General features: G+C 50.9%; 1 protein-coding gene across 1 annotated transcript in view; it reads left to right on the top strand.

Moving 5' to 3' along the window:
• Window positions 1-13,293, top strand: part of NTN3 (netrin 3) — a 71,846-nt gene extending 58,553 nt beyond the window's left edge. The window contains 2 exon segments of the mRNA XM_077316188.1: window positions 8,778-8,852; window positions 10,856-13,293. Coding sequence (XP_077172303.1) covers window positions 8,778-8,852; window positions 10,856-11,184 — 404 coding nt within the window. The 3' untranslated portion in view covers window positions 11,185-13,293.
• The last annotated feature ends 5,362 nt before the right edge of the window (window positions 13,294-18,655 follow it).

The following is an 18,655-nucleotide window of genomic DNA, read 5'->3' as shown; positions in this document are numbered from 1 at the left end:
CCTGGTGTTCCTTGGAGGAATTGCCACCCAACTCCTTGGAGGCCTCCCATCCAAATACTAGGGAGGTTTGGCCCTGAGATTTGATGGGACTGGGTTTAGGAATGTGGCGGAATCTTTGTGACTCTTGAACTTTTAAGGCTCTGATGGCTAATATTCCGGGAGAGAGGTGTTTGCATTGCCCTGAAGCTCATATTCACATCCCCTTGTAAGGTAGGCGTGTAAGCCAATGTGGGAGGGTGAAGGGGCTTCAAGAAGTACAGGCAACCCCTGTTCTGTTTGTCCTCTAGATACCGTTCCTAGATGCCCCAACAGCCTTGGCTGGTAGCAGTGGAAGGACCACTAATGTCTGGCTTCTCTTCCCAGCAGAGGTCCAAGGGTGGCCAGCCCTTGACTCTAGCCCAGAGACAATCACAAATGGGACCTCCTGCATCTCCAAACTGTCTTCTTTAGCCAGCTCGTTCTTAAATCATCTTATTGCACCGGCAATGTCGACCTGACTGTCTCCCACTCCATCCCTGTCATTCATCTTCCTCATTGACTTCTCTCCACCATCTATGTCTAACGTAGACAGCAAACCTTCTGGGCATGAAACTCTAGTCAAAGTCAGAGTTTCCATTCAATCAGAGCAAGCGGGAAGACAAGATAACTTGGCGGCAACGAAAGCCCAATTTGCCTCTTCGCAGGTCCAAAGTGGGTCGGGGGAATCTCTCTCCCACATTCCCCGGCGCTTTGTGGCGCTCGCGATTCTACCGTGTATGGCGCTGGAGGCATTCCGCCGTAAAAGATTTGCAGCCGCAACACCTAATTAAGTTACATCTCTCTTAGAGCAAAAATATCCCTTTAAGAGAGGGGAGGGGTGGAAGGCAGGAGAAATAAACCAGATGTGCAAGCTCTCTCTCGGTCTTTCTTTCATATTAAACAAACAGAGACACACACAGAGAGAGACAAGGCCAAATCCGAGCGGCAAAAACATCTATGAAAGTTTAATGGAATCGGGGCTTGGCAAGGTGGTTGTGCCAACTCCGGAGCCGCTCTGCTTTCCCTTTCCGCGCCCGCTCTCCCTCCGCCGTCTCTCGCACACAAGCCCTGCCTATCGCCCTCTCAATCTGCTGCTCTTAAACACACATTCTTCCTTCGCACACTTCCAGCTCACCGATCCGTTCATTCGCACTCACTTATTCACCAGCCGAGGGGCGCTTTCAGAGCTCGCTTTCCAAATGTCTCTTTTCAAACTCTCCCTCTCAGACTGACCCCCCTCCTGGGCATTACTGGAAACTGGAAGGGTTTGGGGGGGGGGGTTGAGCCTGCAAAATTTGGGAGGCAGCACTAGCCCACAAAGCCGTTTTAGAGCCTCGGCCAAACTCCTGGAGAGAGAGCTCTGAAGTATTAGTGGTTGTGGGCTGGGAGTGTTGATGGAACCTCTATGTTTAGAGGTAGTATATCTGAGGACAACAGGTCATGGGGCAGTTCGTTTGTCGCCTTTATGCCTTGCTGGTGGCCTTTCTAGGCACACTTGGGCCCATTCTGCACACACTGGATAATGCACTTTCAGTGTGCTTTTGCGGCTGGGTTAATCTGTGCAGAACAGGAAAATCTACTTCGAAAGCGCATTCAAAGCACGTTATCGAGCGTGTGCAGAATGGGCCCTGGTTCGTTTTTTGTGAAAATGGGATCCTAGGCATATTGACCCGCAACAGGGTGGGGTGTTTTGTTCATAGGTCACATAATATAGTCAAATTCTGTTGCAGAGAAAGGCCATTTAAATGTGCCATTTAAATCTTTTTATTAAAGGACCGGAATTTCTGCGATTCCAGCCATTTAACAACATCCGGTACTATGTCCTGAAAGTAACAGGGACTACATCTTAATGCTGGATCTTAATGTGCACCCCAAGACACAAACCTCTCAAAACGGCGTTCCTGGGAACAGGGGAGGGCAGGCTTCCAAAATTATATATAATTGGCTGTCTTTTTTTTAATCATAAAGCCTACCAGACAGAAAGGAGACGGGCTCACAAGTTCTCCAGGGGAGGGGAGAAACCACCACCCCCCCTCCACTTTTCCAAAAAATGGCACCATTAGAATTCTGCCAGCCCATGGCAACAACCAGTGCCCACCTGGATGGGCGCCATTAAGCGGGAGTCCCCCAGCTGAGTGTGGCAAATTCATTTCATTCCTGGCGTCGCGGAAGGATCCCAGCTTGGCTCCTGAGAGCTGCTTAAGTCGAAAAATAAGTCTACAGGGAATGGAAGCGAGGAGGGCGAGGCAGAATGCTGGACGAGGGAGAGCCAGGCATGGAGGGAATGAAGTTTTTTTTTGTTTTGAGGGGGAGAGAGAAGAAAGGGTTGGGAACCAGGCTGGCTGTGGGAATAAGTTTGGCGTTGGGGAGGTGGCAGGAAAAGAGGGGAGGGCAGCCATTTTATGGAGCTCTGTTTCTAATCTCATTTTCCCCTTCTGCTCCAATAAAGCTTTTAATGTTGCAGTACAGGTGAGTGTCTCAGCAAATGTTAAGGAGCTCTACTAATCTCCCTGATGTGGTACGTTTCCCCCCCCCCTTTCAGCCCTCCCCCCCCCCCAAGAAAAACTAGCATGACCTCAAATGTCAGAAAACTTCTAGAGGCACAGAACACTTCTATCTCAGGGCTATACCAGAGCTTGCCGGCGTTGCTGTCGAAGAAGGGGTTGCGGCGAAGAAGGGACATGGCTCGGGAAGTGCTGGGTGGGGACAGAAGAGCATGATAGCTTCTGACAGCCGTGCGCCAGGAAAGAATGCCCAGCTGAGATCTAGGCTCACTGGGTGACCTTGCCCCCCATCCTTAACGCAGGCCTTCTTGTCAAAGCGATTGGATGACCCTCTTCCCATACACCCACTGGCTTCTGTCTCCACCACCACCACCAGCGTCTGGCTCGTGTCTCTCTGGGGGGCCAGGTCAGAAGTCGTGGTTTCTTCCAGCAGCCGGGGGCCAGGGGCCTGCTCGGGCAGGGCCACGCGTCGAGAACCTGGGGAGCTTAAGTGGATCTCTCCCGCAAATCTCTTCCACTCTGTGCAGCTCCACGTCCTGGCCAGGGAAAGCGGCTGCAAGCGAAGGGGAGGGTGGAAGCGGAACTGTGCCAAGCACGGGCAAGGTTTATCGAGCGGCTCCACTGCTGCCCGCCCAGCCTCTGTTGACATCTTTATAGGGTCTCTCCCGGCGATCCAGACGCTCGCGTGAGCAAGCCCAGGTCTGGCACTCTTCTCGGCGGCTGAAAAATCTGCCCCGTGATGCACTTTCTCTTTGCAAGATCTTCCCGTTACCCGTTTAGTCTGCTTTTCATTTCCTCTCCTCCAGTTTCTCCCCACCCCCAGCCTAAACCCCTTCCCGCCTTCATTTCAGAGGCCTGCACCCCACTCCTCTGGTGTGCAAAGCAATTTCTGCTTCGCTGAGGGGTTGGTGTGGGACGAGAGTACGCTTTTCTTGGTCTTGCTGCATCGGGCGCAGCCTGAGCGCCCCTTCTGCTCTTCGGATGGCCCTGGAGACGAGCCCAAAGGTGGCCGAAGAGAACCGGCCAGACGGAACAACCCCTTAGCGTCAATCGCGGTTCCTGGACAGCTCAGCAAACGAACTCTTTCTGGCATTCAGCCGGCAGGGCCTTATATCCTGCGAAGAGATCTGTATACGCAGGGCTGGGTCTGAGCGCGTGTTTTCCACCACCGACACGGGCGTTTGCAACGATGGTTTTGCCAGAGCACGGCTGAAGAACATGACCTGGGTGCGGAATAGCCGGGGAGGAATTTAAAGGGAAGATGAGCAAGATGGTTTTGTGTCTTCCTCGCAACGGTTTGTTCCCAAGCCTGGGTTGGATTCTCAGTTTGGAGAGCCACTTTGGCCACATAGGGCTGCTTTCCCCAAATATGGCACTTACAGGTCGGGCAAACTGGGGGGTGGGGGTGGAACAATGGAGCAAGAGGGGAGCCTTTAAAGGTCTTAATTTCAGAATCCCCAAATCCTCGTTCTTTGCCCTCGCCTTTGCCTCCAGGTGGTCCACATCAGGACCGTCGCTATTCATCTTCGCCACGTTCCTGCTGTCTGCCAGGATGGCTGCGGGGGGGCTTTGCTCCAGGAGGGTGTGAACGGGAAGGCGACGTGGAGCGTTGGATAGGGGGAGAGGAGGGGGCGTTCCAGGCCGGCTCACACCAGGGGGAAATTTTAAATAGCTTTTATAAATAATCTTTGTCATAATTTCCAGTCCTTTTAAAGAACTTTTAATCCCCCCCCCCGCCCCGCTCAAACCCTCCGCCCGGAGATTACCCAAATCTCGCAAAACATGTTTTTCTTACTGAGCAGATGAGTTTACATCTTGTGACACTTAACAAAAAAATATATAATTATACAAAACAAGGACCAAGATTTATGGCCGCACAAAGTCCTGGCGGAGTCGCCTTGATTGGGAGTGCTGGCAATTAACGTTGGCTTCGGTTTCAGTTCCCGAAATCAGGACCAGGCCTCCTCCTGTCCCTCCCAGCAGACCCAGTCTTCTGTCCTGCACCAAGGGCTCACGGCTGGGGCTTGTCACCGCCAGCCCAAGGAGGAAATGTCGTGCACAATCCACATGGACGTTAGCCCACATTGCAGGGGTGTCCAAATGGTGGCTCTCCAGATGTCCATGGACTACAGTTCCCATTGGCCACCCATGCCCCATTGCAAAGAACAGGGGGTAGGACAATACTACTAAGTGTAATGCATTGTCCCAGGTGCAAGGGAACCTGGAACCACTCCTAGGCACAAGGAACCCTGGGAAATGTAGTTTCCAAGGGGTTGCTTCTTACACCAAGGCCTCAGGTGTCTTAGGAACAATACATTTCCTGAGCTCCCTGGTTCCTGGAACGTTCCAGGATGGAGGCAACCTGCAACATGCTACTGTAATGTCGGAATGATTGACTAGGTTTTGGCTTGTCAACTGGGGAGCCATGCCGAGTGACAGGATGTAGGACTTCCCTAGTGGGCAGCCCACGAAAAGACCCTTTCCTTGGTGAGTGAGGAGGGATGGGGTGGGGACAAGGCAGTGCGTCAGATGAAGGTTGTAATACTCGGTGGCCCCTTAAGTATCTCCTGTTGGTTGCATTGTCATGCTGCCCTTTCCCCAAGAAGCTCACGCATGCTTCTTCTCTCCTCCATTGAGTGTCCCAACTCTAACCTTGCAGGATCTGGGAAACGAAACCTATTTGTGGCCTGGTCTTTGGGTGGGAGACCTCCAAGGACGTTCAAGGTCGCTGCGCAAAGGTAACCGATGTCAAACCACCTTTGCATGCCTCTCGCCTTGAAAGTCCTGCAGGGATGGTCTACGGCCGTTATCACTGAGCCCGGGCAAGCCCAAACCCCGCCTAGTCTAGGGATGGGAGGCCTCCAAGGATTTGGGTGGCCAACCCCCTTGGAACACCCCTTGCCTGGCTGCCAGGCGAACCTTGAATCTCTTGGCTACAACTTGAGGGCACTCCCCTTTGCCGTGTCTTCCTTGCCCTCCTGCTTGTGCCTAATTGTTCCCGGCCCTAGGGAAGCACGCCTGGCCTCGACCAAGGCCAGGGCTTTCTCGGTCCTGGCCCCTGCCTGGTGGAATGAGCTCCCGGGAGAGCTGTGGGCCGTGCGGGATCTTCCATCGTTCCGCAGGGCCTGCAAGACGGAGCTCTTCCGCCAGGTCTACGGTTGAGGCCAAGGCTAACACCTATGCCCCCCCCCGGGATCTGGGATCGGGATTGGGACTGCTATCCCCTCTCCACCTGTCAGTAGTGGGAGGGGAAGTTGATTAGCCCATCTTGCCATGCTAGTTAGATAACTGATAATGTCGAATTGTAGTTGTTGTTTTAATGGATTTTAATGGATTTTAATGGGGTTTTAAGATGTTGTAACCCACCATGAGCCGCAAGGTGGCGGCGGCCCGACTGGCAGATACGCAGACTCCTGCGGGTCTCGGAGGCTGCGACTTCTCTGGCAACGTCGAAAAGGAGTGAGAAATGGTCTGCTTCTCTCTCGGAGCCTTTGGCGTGGAGACGCTTTCTCTCCCGGCAGGAGTAGACTAAGCAACCAGCTCAGTAACTCCAAATATAGTCAGCCGTTCCGAGGGGGGAAACGTTTCCAGTCATAGCAGACGGAGACTCGGGGAAACATAGCCTCGTCTTCGCCGTGCAGACGCCTCTTCCCTCCGCTCTCCTCCGGCCTTTATTTACAATACGCGCGCGGTCTGTCGTCTGCACTACGGCAGGCGATTGGAGGGTGGGGGGCGTTGCCAGTGGGTCAGCTCATTTATCAACACGTCCAGAAGACCCGGCTCGTTTCGGACCACCGAGCGTCCGGTTGCCCTTGCAGCTCCGTGGGCCCATCTTGTGGTTCGTTCTTGCTGGCGGGATCCCCATGGGCCGGTGGTCCCCACTTTCTCCCATAGGTGCTCTTGCTGGTCACAGGTAGCCACACCTCGCTGGGGGGAAGTCATGTGCTCTGGGAACCTCTCCTCTATCAGGTTGGTCTCTTGGCCTTTTTAAAACCAGAGTCCATCGGCACTTTTAAGACCAACCGAGATTGATTCAAGGAGTGAGCTTTCGGGGGCAAGCGCTCTTCCTCAGACGGGTTTTGTGTGCTACTGCAGACCAGCACGGCTGCCCGCTTGAATCTTGGCCTTTTTGTACACCTCGGCCCAAGGGGGAATGCTGTGGCTCTTGAAGGCTCAGCGTTTCTGCGGTTTTTCACTCAGATTGCCCCCCCTCCCCCAAAAAGCTCTGAATTCCTTTTCAAAACGTCTTGAGCGTTCCCCTTGGAAGGGAGTTTCGCTCAGTGGAAGACCTGGGCATGTGCTAATCAAAGCGGGATGCAAGCAAGAGGAGGGTAGCAGTGGAGGAGCGCATGAGTTCAGCACTCAGGGCCTGTCTCGGCCCCTTGCCCTGCCGGAGCGCAAAGCCCCGGGAACAAAGGCACGGCCCCCGGCAAGCCCAGCCAAGGTGGGAAAGGGGCAGCCTGCATTCTGCGGCTCGGCTCACTCCCCTTTGGGGCAGAACGAGCGCCACGCTGAGCAGCTTTTAGCAAGGACAAATTTGGAGCAGGACGCATAAAAGCAGGAATGAAAAGGGAAGTGGGCTGGAGGCAGCGGGAGCAGCCGGATCCCAGCTGGGCTCTCCTTTCTCTCTCCCGCCCCTCCCTTTCCCCCTCTTCCAAGTTGGCATGACCGAGGAGGTTGTATAGATCCCCCCCCTTTGATGCTCTCTTTCTCTCATTTCCCCTGGAGAGTCACCAGCAAAGAGGGGGGGGGACTTCATGGACTACAGGCCCCCGTCTTGGAAGCAGGGAGGGAGAGGGAGGAAGATGGATAAAAGGGAGCCTTTCAGTAAAGGCCAACAAAGATGTTCACAGGAAGATGACAAGGAAGAGAGGAAGGAGGGAACGTGCCTCTGGACCTTTATCAGGGACGAGGGAGGGGAGTTGTAGGGCTCTGCTGGCCCTCTCAGCCACAGGAAAGGTTGCACCTATGCTGCGCGCAGAAGAGGAAGGATGTTCCCTCCCTCCCACCACCACCAAGAGATGGCCATGTGTTCCACAGGCCCACTTTCCCAGGGGCCAGACCAGAGGTGTTCAGAGGACCACAGCCTTCTTGGTCTGATGGTGAAGTGAGACAAATTGATCCCCATTTCAGGGGAACTAGGGGCTAACCCCCCACTTGTCTTCCCGTTCCCAATAGGCCTTTGTTCTTCGGACAGGGGGTTGCAGATGGCATTCGTTCAACCCCCCAAAGTAAAATCAACGGCTTCTTTCTTGATATTTAGGAAGTTCTGATAAGCAGTCCGGTCTGTTTGGGACCATCTACAGCTTGTCAACATGGCCGAGTTTCTCAGCGGGTTGGAGCTGACAAAAGATTTGGGGAATCCATTCATCTCTGGAACCATCGAAGGAATTGAAATCAAGCTAGTTTTGGGGGAAAATATTTTTGCAGTCCTTCTGATCAAAAGAAAGTTTGTCAATGTGACACATTGGTTCCCTCCCGCAGCAGTGTAGGGGACTTCCACCACATAATCCGGCACGTGTGGTTTGTTTGTTTTTTTTTTATTCTGCTTTTGAACCAACCTCCAAGTTCTCCTGGTTCTAAATCCAACTCTGAAAGTGCACTCCTGTTCTTTCTTCTCATCCGCACGCTCTCTGACACCCTTGTCAAAATATTCCAGGAAAAACACACTCCGGTAAAATGATGCACCCTGCTTAAAAGCACGCCGTTGTTTATGGTGGGATGGGAAGGGATGTCTCCTTGGCATATCGTTTCCTTGTTTCGTCCTGCCTGTGCCCAGCCCTCGTTGTCAGGGATTTGGCCTGTCATGTTTCAGGAACAAGCTAGACAGGAACCTGGCAAAATGTATGGTAAAAGAAATATATTATGGTAAGAAAAATTTTAAGTGCCAGAGGCGATAATTGTGTGCTTTCTGAATATCTTGTTTGTTTTTTATTAGCCTTTGTGGGGCTCTTTCCTCTCTCTTGTATATGATTTGTCAATATACATGATTGTTGTGTAATTGAGTAATAATAATAAGAAAATAATTTGGGGGGGGGGTGGATCCACAGAAAAGAGTCAGCTAATTGGCAAAGGCCAGACTTCCCTTCCACTTGCTGCTTCTTCCCTCCCCTCCCTCTTGGCCAGTGGTCTGGCAAGGCCCTATAGATGTCAGTTCCCCTCCATCCGAGCCCCCCTGGGTGTGATGAAGGTTTTCCAGCCCCTCGGTTAGCCTGTGAGTTCCTGCGTTCTCATTTCCTTCTCTGTCCCCTGCAGACTGTGACTCCTACTGCAAGCCGGCCAAGGGCAACTACAAGATTAACATGAAGAAATACTGCAAGAAAGATTACGGTAAGCAGCCGCTTTCGTTTCTGAAAGAGGAGACAGGGCCAGTGGTCGCTGCTGGAATTTCCTCCTTGGGGCCCTCCCACTGTGGACCACATTGGCCAGAGCGCACCTGGAGTCCTGCGTGCAGTTCTGGAGGCCTCCCTTCAGAAAGACCGGAGTGAGTCCCCATCAGAGCACAAGATCCAAAAATGACGAGCTGGGGGGCTCAAGAAGGGTTAGAAGGGATAAGTGGGGCCGGGAGGTGGGTCACTAAGAGGCTTGCCTCCCAACAGCTAGCATGGCCTTCGTGGCTCTCTGGGCTTTGGGAGCGGTAGAGAGAAATACGAGAGGCCAAAGTCACGAGCAGCGTTGTGTGGTGCTTCGGGAAAAACTAACCCAGTCGACGTCCTCATCATCAATGTCTAGTCATACAACCCTGCTGCATCAGGGCCCAGAACAGAAAGGTAACACATGGCTGGCGCACTCACAGGTCTCCTTACCGAATCTGGAGAAAGCGAACCAACATATAATCAAGACCAGAGAGTAGATTTTAACGCCATCCCACAGCATGACCATTGCCTTGCATTGCTCCTGACTTCCCCAGCTGGACCAAGAGCGGATCGATGGAGGCAGGCAATAGAAACCCGGGGGTGAGGCTGTCCAGTAGAGTCCCCCATTGTGTGATAGGGGACAACCTTCCCCCCCACCCCCCACGTTCCCCATGCTCGTTCCAGCCCCGTCTCGTGAAGCAGCCAATCTGGCTTGCTTTCCCCGGCTTTAAATTCACCAAAACAAACCAAAGCTTGAAACGTTCTGTGCCCTCTCCCTTTCTTGCCCCCACCCACTGCCTCTGCCTGTCTGCCAAATATGTTAACAAGAGCGTTCTCTCCATCCTCTTCTTTTGCAAGGTGTGTGCGTGGGGAGGGGGAGGGGATGTGATGTGTGTGAAGTTTGGGCGTTGGGCTGGAGGCGGGGAGGGTCCGGACGGCAGGTTGTTAATCACGCTGACACCAGCGCATTCACTCCTCGGCGGAGAGGGAGGAGGGAGGCTGCCGAATGGGCTGGGATTGATCTCGCCCGGGGACCTCCTTGGCTCCGGCCGAAAAGATGTTTTTGGCAAGGTGAGAAGGGGAATGGAAATCGCTGTCAGATGGCCGTGAGACGGAGAGGCGGCAACCGAGTAAGGGGCGGGGGGTAACCTTCTTCTTCAGAGGAGCAATCTTGCGGGCGTGTGAGCAGAAGCCCTGTGGTTTTCTCCGTAGCACTCAGCTCCTTGGCCTGAAATTGGGTTTTGGAAAGCCTGGGTAGAACACACAGCCCGGGAAGGGTAGTCAAAGGATGGACAGAAAAGCACAATTGCTGAAGCGAAGCAGAGAGATTTGCCAGTCCAGGGTAGCAAGATTGGCAGGTCGGAAATGTGACTGTTCCCTTCCCCCTCTGCATTTGCTGTTGGTTGGACGGATTGATTTACCCCACGTCCACCCACAGAACAGTCTGTGCAATCTGGGATGGAGGGCAGGTCCGTAGAGCTCTTGTGATGACCCAAAGATGAACCTTGGAGAGACCGAGACTCCTCTCTCACTGGCTTTTGATCAGCCTGGCCTGAAGGAATGTGGTGCTCAGTCTTGGTTAGGCCTCATTAAGAGAAAGCACTTCTTCTTCTTCTTCTTCTTCTTCTTCTTCTTCTTCTTCTTCTTCTTCTCCTCCTCCTCCTCCTCCTCCTCTTCCTCTTCCTCTTCCTCTTCCTCTTCTTCTCCTTCCTTTTCCTCTTCCTCCTCTTCTTCTTCCTCTTCCTCTCCTTCCTCCTCTTCCTCTTCTTCCTCCTCCTCTCCCTCTTCCTCCTCTTCCTCCTCTTCCTCTTCTTCCTATTATTATTGTTGTTGTTGTTGTTATTATTATCACTATTATTATCACTATTATTATCACTATTATTATCATTATTATTATCATTATTATTATTATTATTATTATTATTATTATTATTATTCTCGTCTCCTTCTCATTTTTCTTCTGGTTTCTCCCTCCAGTTGTCCAAGTGAACGTCTTAGACATGGAGACGGTGGCCAACTGGGCCAAGTTCACCGTCAACATCCTCTCGGTCTACAAATGCCGCGACGAGCGGGTGAAGCGGGGCGACAACTTCCTGTGGATCCACATGAAAGACTTGGCCTGCAAGTGCCCCAAGATCCAGATCAGCAGGAAGTACCTGGTGATGGGCATCAGCGAAAACCCCACCGAGCGGCCGGGACTAATGGCTGACAAAAACAGCCTGGTGATCCAGTGGCGGGACGCGTGGACCCGGCGCCTCCGGAAACTGCAGAGGCGAGAGAAGAAGGGGAAGTGCTTGAAACCGTGATCGGCTTGGGCCCCGCCTGCTCTCCAATCAGCAGGTGGCTCCCAGAGACTCTGTACAGAACACGTATCGCAAGAACGGATGGGCTCACCTGTGTATAGTGTATATTTTGGTAATGATTCCTTTGGGGATGTGTGTGTGTGTGTGTGTGTTTGTGCGCGTGCATGAATGCATGGGTCCTCTCTTTTTTTTAAAAAAAAAAGAAATGTTTATTAAGAGTAACATAGTAATGACAAACCTTTAACAAGGAGCGAAGTAAAGAAAAGGCCCAATGAGGCCAGTTCACAGAAGAAGAAGGAGGAGGAGAAAGTGTTGTCCTTCTCCGGGTTGGGTGGGAGTTGACCTCTCTTTTATTGTTGCACCCTCTTGGGGGCCGTTCCCCGACCCCTGCCCCTTGCAGCAATTCCCCATAGTTGCGATTTCCAGTCATCACCCCCCCAAAAAACAAAGAAACAAACTGGCAAACCAACTTGGACAGAATATATTGTCTTCCACCTTCACCCTTGTTGCTTCCTGGTTTGGGGGAGCTGCACTAGAAACCAGAGGGCAACTGAGAATTTTCTTCACTCTCTCTCTCTCTCTCCCTCCCTCCCAACCTTGCTTTTCTGGGTGACGACAATCTCGGTTTCTGCTTAAAATCGTGATGCTTGTGGATTTGGCCCTTCCTAACGCCTTGTTTGACAAATGGGGACCCTGCCCCTTTTGGGGCCAGGCTGAATAACTCTTATTCTGCAGTCTGACTCTAGAATTGCAAAGCCAGGGCAAAGGAGGCGGGATCTCCCTTGAATGTGATTGGCTCCACTTCTCTCCCCTCCCCAAGGTGTCTTTTCAGCCTTCTGGCCGCTATTGGCTCAGCTGCTCTGATGTCACAAAGGGTTCTTCAAGGGGATAGGTTGAGCAGACCATGTGGGAAGAGCAGGAAAATCTCAGTGTCTGAGACCCAGGAGCAACCTAAAGCTGCTAAATTGAACACCCGCGTTGCCTTTCCATTAACACTTTATTGGTCTTTATTATTTTTAAGCCAGCTTGATTGGCTTTTCATACCTTGGCTTCATAGCAGCCGCTGTTTTATGTCACCGAAAGATAGAATCATAGAATCATAGAATCATAGAGTTGGAAGGGGCCATACAGGCCATCTAGTCCAACCCCCTGCTCAACACAGGATCATAGAATCATAAAATCATAGAATCATAGAGTTGGAAGGGGCCATACAGGCCATCTAGTCCAACCCCCTGCTCAACGCAGGATCAGCCCTAAGCCCTAAGATAGTAACAACCACATCCTGTTCATATGTCTATGAGGTTATCCGGCTGTCTGCGTGGAGTAAAAGGATAATTTAATGGGGTGGGGAGAGAGGTTTCAGGAGCATAGCTGGAGGAATCCTTTGGCCTGGGCCATATCCCGATGTGTCGCATGTCCTGCCAGTTGGATCCAGTTGGATCTTCGTTTATGGAAGGACGAGGCCACATCTGACCCACCAAGGGGTTTTCCCGCGAGAGTGCATCTTGACCTGCTTGGTTTTGCAGCTGGCCAGCCTGCTGCCTCTTCTTGGTTCTTCTCCTCGTCTCTCTGAACAAGCCTCCTGACCTTGTGATTCAAATCGAAATGCTGCTACTGCGGGGAGAGGGGGGTGCTCCATACCCCGGTCCTCATTGCCGACATTTCAGGGGCGGCATAAGTCAACCGTGGGAAGCATTGCTGTCCCAGATATTTTGTGAATGGCGCATCGCTCCTAGGCACTTTCTTCCCTTCAAGAAACATGGAAGCACGGTGGGAATTATTCGCTAATTAGGCACGATTCCGGGGACATCGGTCCTTCGCGGGAGTGGGGGAGTAGGAGGCAGATACAACGGGTGGAGGTCTCATGATGCTTCAGGTCACGGCCGACCAATGAAAAAAGAACTCGGACAGGGTCTCCATGTTGGGCTTGTGGTGGTCTTGGCAGCCCCTCCCTAAGTGTGATGAATGTTCAAACTGCCTTCGAAGGCCAGAATGGGTTGAGGGGACAAACAACTAGGCACAGGCTTCATCTTGGTTCCTACGCGGGGCATCAACCAGCTGGGAATACATCCGCGGACTTTTCTGCCGGTCGTATTTTTTAGCCTTCTCTTCCTCCAAGGCAGGGGTAGTCAACCTGTGGTCCTCCAGATGTCCAGGGGCAGGGGGTCATGGTAATTGTAGTTCATGGACATCTGGAGGACCACAGGTTGACTACCCCTGCTCCAAGGGACTCAGCTAGACAAATTGTCCGTCCTCCCATTTCTGTCCTCACTCTGTGAAGCTGGCTGGAGATCTGAAACGCTGGCCAGTCAGGGCTGTGCGGAGGACAAAACCAGGAGGTAAATTTGTGGGAGGGGGCATGTGTCACTCTTTAGGGTCAGTGTGGCCCAGCCAGTTATGTAACTGGTTTCCATGGGACGTTTGAACTGGGATAGCACATGAGAACCGCCCAGCTGGAACGGAGTGGCTCAACAGTTTGCCTTCGTCCGGACGGTGCGTCGGCTGACCCACACTAGCCCATTTGGGTGATCTCCCATCCTTTCTTTAAATAGAACCACGATTGTCACGTCCCGTAAAATAATGCGTGTATTTTGCGTTTCCAAAACTCTAAAACCAAACTGCCTCCCAAGGGGACGTTGGGAATGTCACGTTTAGTACCGTAGTGACCTTCGTTGAAATCGTCTGCCGTTCGGAGCATCCAGGCCAGGGTGGATTTGGGGACATCGGTGCATTGCTGCAGACGTGAGTCGTACCTGGATGTCGTCTAACTGCGTCTTTTGTGTGCAGAAATGTGTCTTTCCATGCAAGGGTTTCGGGGGGTCCCCCAGGGCTTTCTCAAGGGACATGGTGCTGAAGGGAACAGTGACCTCAGCATATGAAAAAATGAAAACAGATACGGGCAGTGTGGCTTCTGAGAAACAGGACACAAGCAAGCTCTCGGTGCTTACGGAAGGCAAATCAGTGGGGATTTGTACTTGTAAGTTTGCAAATAACTCCAACTTTGTTTTTTGAGAAATACATAAATAAAAAAATTGTTTTTAAAAGGACTTTAATATAGCCCCCTCTCTCCTTCCGCATGGCCTTTTCATGATCTGAAATGCAACTTTTTGTTTTTGAATTAAGGGCGTCTGTTAGAAGATCAGTTTAGAACACAATAAGTAGACAGATGATACCTCGGACAAGAGAGGTCTGAATATCTTCCAGTAAGGTAAAGCTCCTTTTGTAAGTATCTCAACTTCCCTGTGATGAAGCCACAACGTTCTGACTTTGGGGGAGGGTAACTTCTCCTCCTACCCCTAACGATAGCAGAATAAGCTGGATAACGTCTGATGTAGGCAAGGGCCTATTGTCCAGTGGCTGTGACGTCCCTGCCCATGCATCTCCTCCTCATCTATGCCATTCTGTGAACATTTTTTTTTAACTCTCCTTTTCAAAATAAAAAAAAATAGAAGCTGAGACATTCCGCCTCACAAACTCACCACGCAGAGAGTCGCTTAAAATTAATTTTTGAAGTGGTGGAAACACACCAGGCCGTTTATTCCCTCGCGAGAAGAGCTCAAATTGTCTCAGACATCTTAGTGCTCAAGCAGACCTCTTTGGCAAACTGTATTGGTGGGGGACCGAACATGCCTGAAGCAGGAGGGGGGAAGCAACATCATGCTCCAGAAGATGCTAAACTGATACAATCAAATAACAAAAACACCTAAAGTCTTCAACATGCTTAACTGACCTATCAAAACAGACACTGCCATTTAAACCTTCCTCTTGTTTCTGGGGCCATCAACGGTAAGAGAAACTGAGGATAGTTATTTCTATTATCCTACACACAGGCTGGTTTCCACATGGGCTGTATTTTCTTTACCCTCAGAGCTGGGGTCAAGGAAAGAGTTTGGTACTTACAAAAAAAAAACCCTCTTCCTATTTTCATAGGGTCCCCACTCCTAATCTCCATGAATAATCTGCATTCTACAGGCCACTTTATAGCCCCTTATAAAAGCAACACCCTATGCTGGTCCAGCCAAAATAGAGGAGGCCGGCCAGGCGTGATGAGTCTTCCAGCCAAAAAACATGGCTGAAGACGAAGAAGCCATACCCAGATCCGCCGGCCTTCTCCTTGCTGCTTGAAGGGAGACGTTAAGGTGAGGAATTCTGGGGTCAGGCAGGTCAGCCATCTGGTGAAACCAGTTTGCTTCCTCCTGTGAGTGTTTTCTCAATGCCGCTCTGGAGATGGAGCGAATGAGGTAAGAGAGACACAGGCCGTGGGACCCCCATGGTCCCAGTTGACTCCACCTCGCGGCTCGGCTGTGCTTTCCCAGATTCCCCCCCCCCTGCGTTCAGCCCTGCTGCTAGTGACTTCCTTGCAAGGGGATGCATCTGTGCGCCCGCACCACGAATCCGAAGCCACAAGGAGTTGACAGAGGTGCCGACGTTTCACAAGGTGTGGATGAAGCAGCACAGGTGGGAGCGGGAACCTACCGGGAGGGGGCCTTGTGAGGATGGAACTTGCCAAGGTCCTTTCAGGGCCTGCTGTTGGCTCTCGTAGATCCAGTGTACAGCGCCAAGACCCGACGGACTCTTGTCATTCCTCTTCCTATGGGGACCCAGGGGGCTCGGCCAACCCAAATCTGCCTTTGAGCAAAGCTTTGACCTTTCAGGCTCAGCTGGTACCTACCTTGCTGTTAGATTCAAGTGGGTCGCCGTTTTGGTCTGAAGTAGCACAACAAAAATCAGAGTCCAAGAGCACCTTTGAGACCAACAAAGATTTATTCGAGTGCATGCACAGAGTGCCTGCATGCAAAAGCTCACGCCTTGAATAAATCTTTGTTGGTCTTAAAGGTGCTCTTGGTCTCTGATTTTGTTGTACTTTGCTGTTGTTCAGGTGACAGGCCAAAGCATTTCTTTTTAGCCCAAACTTTTTTTGTTTTGAAGACGCGGTTATGCACCCACAAAAGCCGATACCCAGAATTAAAGTTTGTTGGTTTTAAAGTTGCCCCTGGACTTGAGCTTTGTGGAGTTTTTAAACCTTGTTCAATAGCCTGCTTCTAGCTTGACTCTTTTAAAGATATTTTCCGGCTGCTCAAGGGATGTTTGATGCTATTTTTATGTCCATTGCTTGCTTGTGGTGGCTTGTTTTAATTTTGATCCTGCAGGATGCTGTGGTTGCAGATTTTGGGGGGGAGGGGTAGTTTTATTTGTGAGGTTCCTCAAGTGGGTCTCTGGGGATGCAGCGTATTAGCTCCCTCAATAAAATAATGCGCCCAGTTTGTGCAACTCTTTTTCCCTGCTGCCAAATTTTCATTTCGTTTTTTGGAAATAAATTGATTCAAAACTGCTGCGGCTACAGGGCCATGTCCCACAATGGGCCTACATAATGATTTCCTTCGTGTAGCGCATAGTTCTGCTTCGGAATTAATTGAGACAAGATGCCCCAACGAGTCGGTTGAAATGGCTTTTCTAAAAAGTTAATTAGTCACATTCATGAAGACTCTGCCCATCGATGTCCATTGGACATGACTGCTCAGTGGAGCTTCCATGTTTAGAGGCAGGCTACCCACAGCACTAGGGAAGGCCGTTTCTTTCAGGTCTCCCTGAAGGTAGCAAACAAACTAGACAAGACGGAGCTTAATGCGAAGCTCGGTGCCAATCCAAAAGTCCAATTCCCAATTGTCTCTTTGTCCTTTGGGCTTAACCAGTTGGTGGATTCCGGCGGGGAAGACTCCAAGTATGAAACTTTCCACCATCCCTCGAAGACCCTTGGCTGGCTGGCCAATGGGGGCCCCCCTAATAGAGTAATAAACCACAAAGCTTTTGCAAAAGCACGTTTTGTATTTATACAACAGGCTGTGTAGACAAGGGATTAAAACAAACCGTTTATTCCTTCATCTTGGACAAATCACCCTATCCAGAAACGCCAAGGAGCAAAGCTTTCTGTTGTCAAAATAAACACCGCCCAGCCTCCACCACCACCACCCACCCCAGCTTTCAGGAACCCACCCAATGTGAAATAAATGGCTTCGGCCTACCAGAAACATTCAGCACCGTTCAGAGGAGGAGAGTTAATGGCCATTTCCCATCGTGGGGTCCAAGACTTGAAGAAGAGGGCGGGGAGAAAAAGCCTTTGTAATATTTGCTTCCCTGCATTGCAGCTGTTATTGTTTCGCTCTTCTAGGACATGAACTAATTGTTTCCTGAATGGGGAATGGTTCCAAGTGCCAATGTGCAAGTTTCAGAGAAGAGCCCCCTTGCTCCTTTTGGGAAACAGGAACTCTTTTAGGAAGTGGTGTTGAGACCTCTTGAGGATCTCTGTCTTTCGAGGATGGCTGAGTCTCCCCTCCATGGGATTTTTCTGCTTAAAGTAAATAGGGACTGGCCTCTTAGAATCATAGAGTTGGAAAGGACCTCCTGGGTCATCTAGTCCAACCCCCTGCTCTATGCAGGACACACACCACCCTCTCGCTCATCCACTATCACCTGCCACCCCCTTGAGCCTTCACAGAATCAGCCTCTTCATCAGATGGCTATTCAGCCTCTGTTTAAAAATCTCCAAAGAAGGAGAATCCACCACCTCTTGAGGAAGCCTGTTCCACTGAGGAACCACTCTGACTGTCAGGAACTTCTTCCGGATGCTTAGATGGAATTTCTTTTGAATTAATTTCATTCCATTGGATCTGATCCGTCCCTCTGGGGCAAGAGAGAACAACACTGCTCCATCCAATGTACGGTCTTCTTACATGCCTCCTGTGCACACGTACACACACAAACATATATACACCCATCATGGTCTTAAGGATCCATTCTAAAAGGCATCTGGTTCCAGTTAAATTTTGGGGTTTATTAACTGTTTAAGTGTTTGGGGATCTTGAAGATTTTGGGTGCCTGCACTCGAAAGCTCACGCCTTGAATAAATCTTTGTTGGTCTTAAAGGTGTTACTAGACTCTAACCCATTACTATAGCCAGCAATAACTAATTTTAAAACGGGTTCCCTCATTGCCCTTCAAAGTCAGAATGTTAAAATAAATAAATAAAACCTCCCCTAGATAAGTGGAACAGTCCATCTTGCAACAATTAACATTTGTACTGGCGTTCATGCTCACAGAGGATGCCTGATCTGTGTGTCACCATTCGGAGATCGTTCAGGGGTGGCCAAGCATCTGGAGAGCCGCAGTTTGGCCACTCCTGCTAGAGAATTGCCTTCCTTGTTGTCAGACTTCGGTCTTAAATCCACTCACAGGATTTTAGCTGGGAGGGGGGGGGATCTGTTTTCATATACAAGAACAACTCTTGAGCAGGTGAGGTAATAGCAAGGGAGACCTCTGAGCTGGTGCAGAGTGCTTTCCCTTCACAAACAAGCGGCCATAATCAGCCAAGCATCAGAGAGCTGGTTTCGAGGCTGATGGCTTTTAAGCAATTTGTTTTTGTTCCCATATGCTCCATGTCCAGGTCTGGGTATGAGATGTGGCCATGGGTCACTTC

This window comes from Paroedura picta, chromosome 17 (genome assembly GCF_049243985.1).
Source record: "Paroedura picta isolate Pp20150507F chromosome 17, Ppicta_v3.0, whole genome shotgun sequence".
NCBI lineage: Eukaryota > Metazoa > Chordata > Lepidosauria > Squamata > Gekkonidae > Paroedura > Paroedura picta.
The sequence above is the reverse complement of the archived record's forward strand: the minus strand, read 5'-3'. Positions and strand labels throughout refer to the sequence as shown.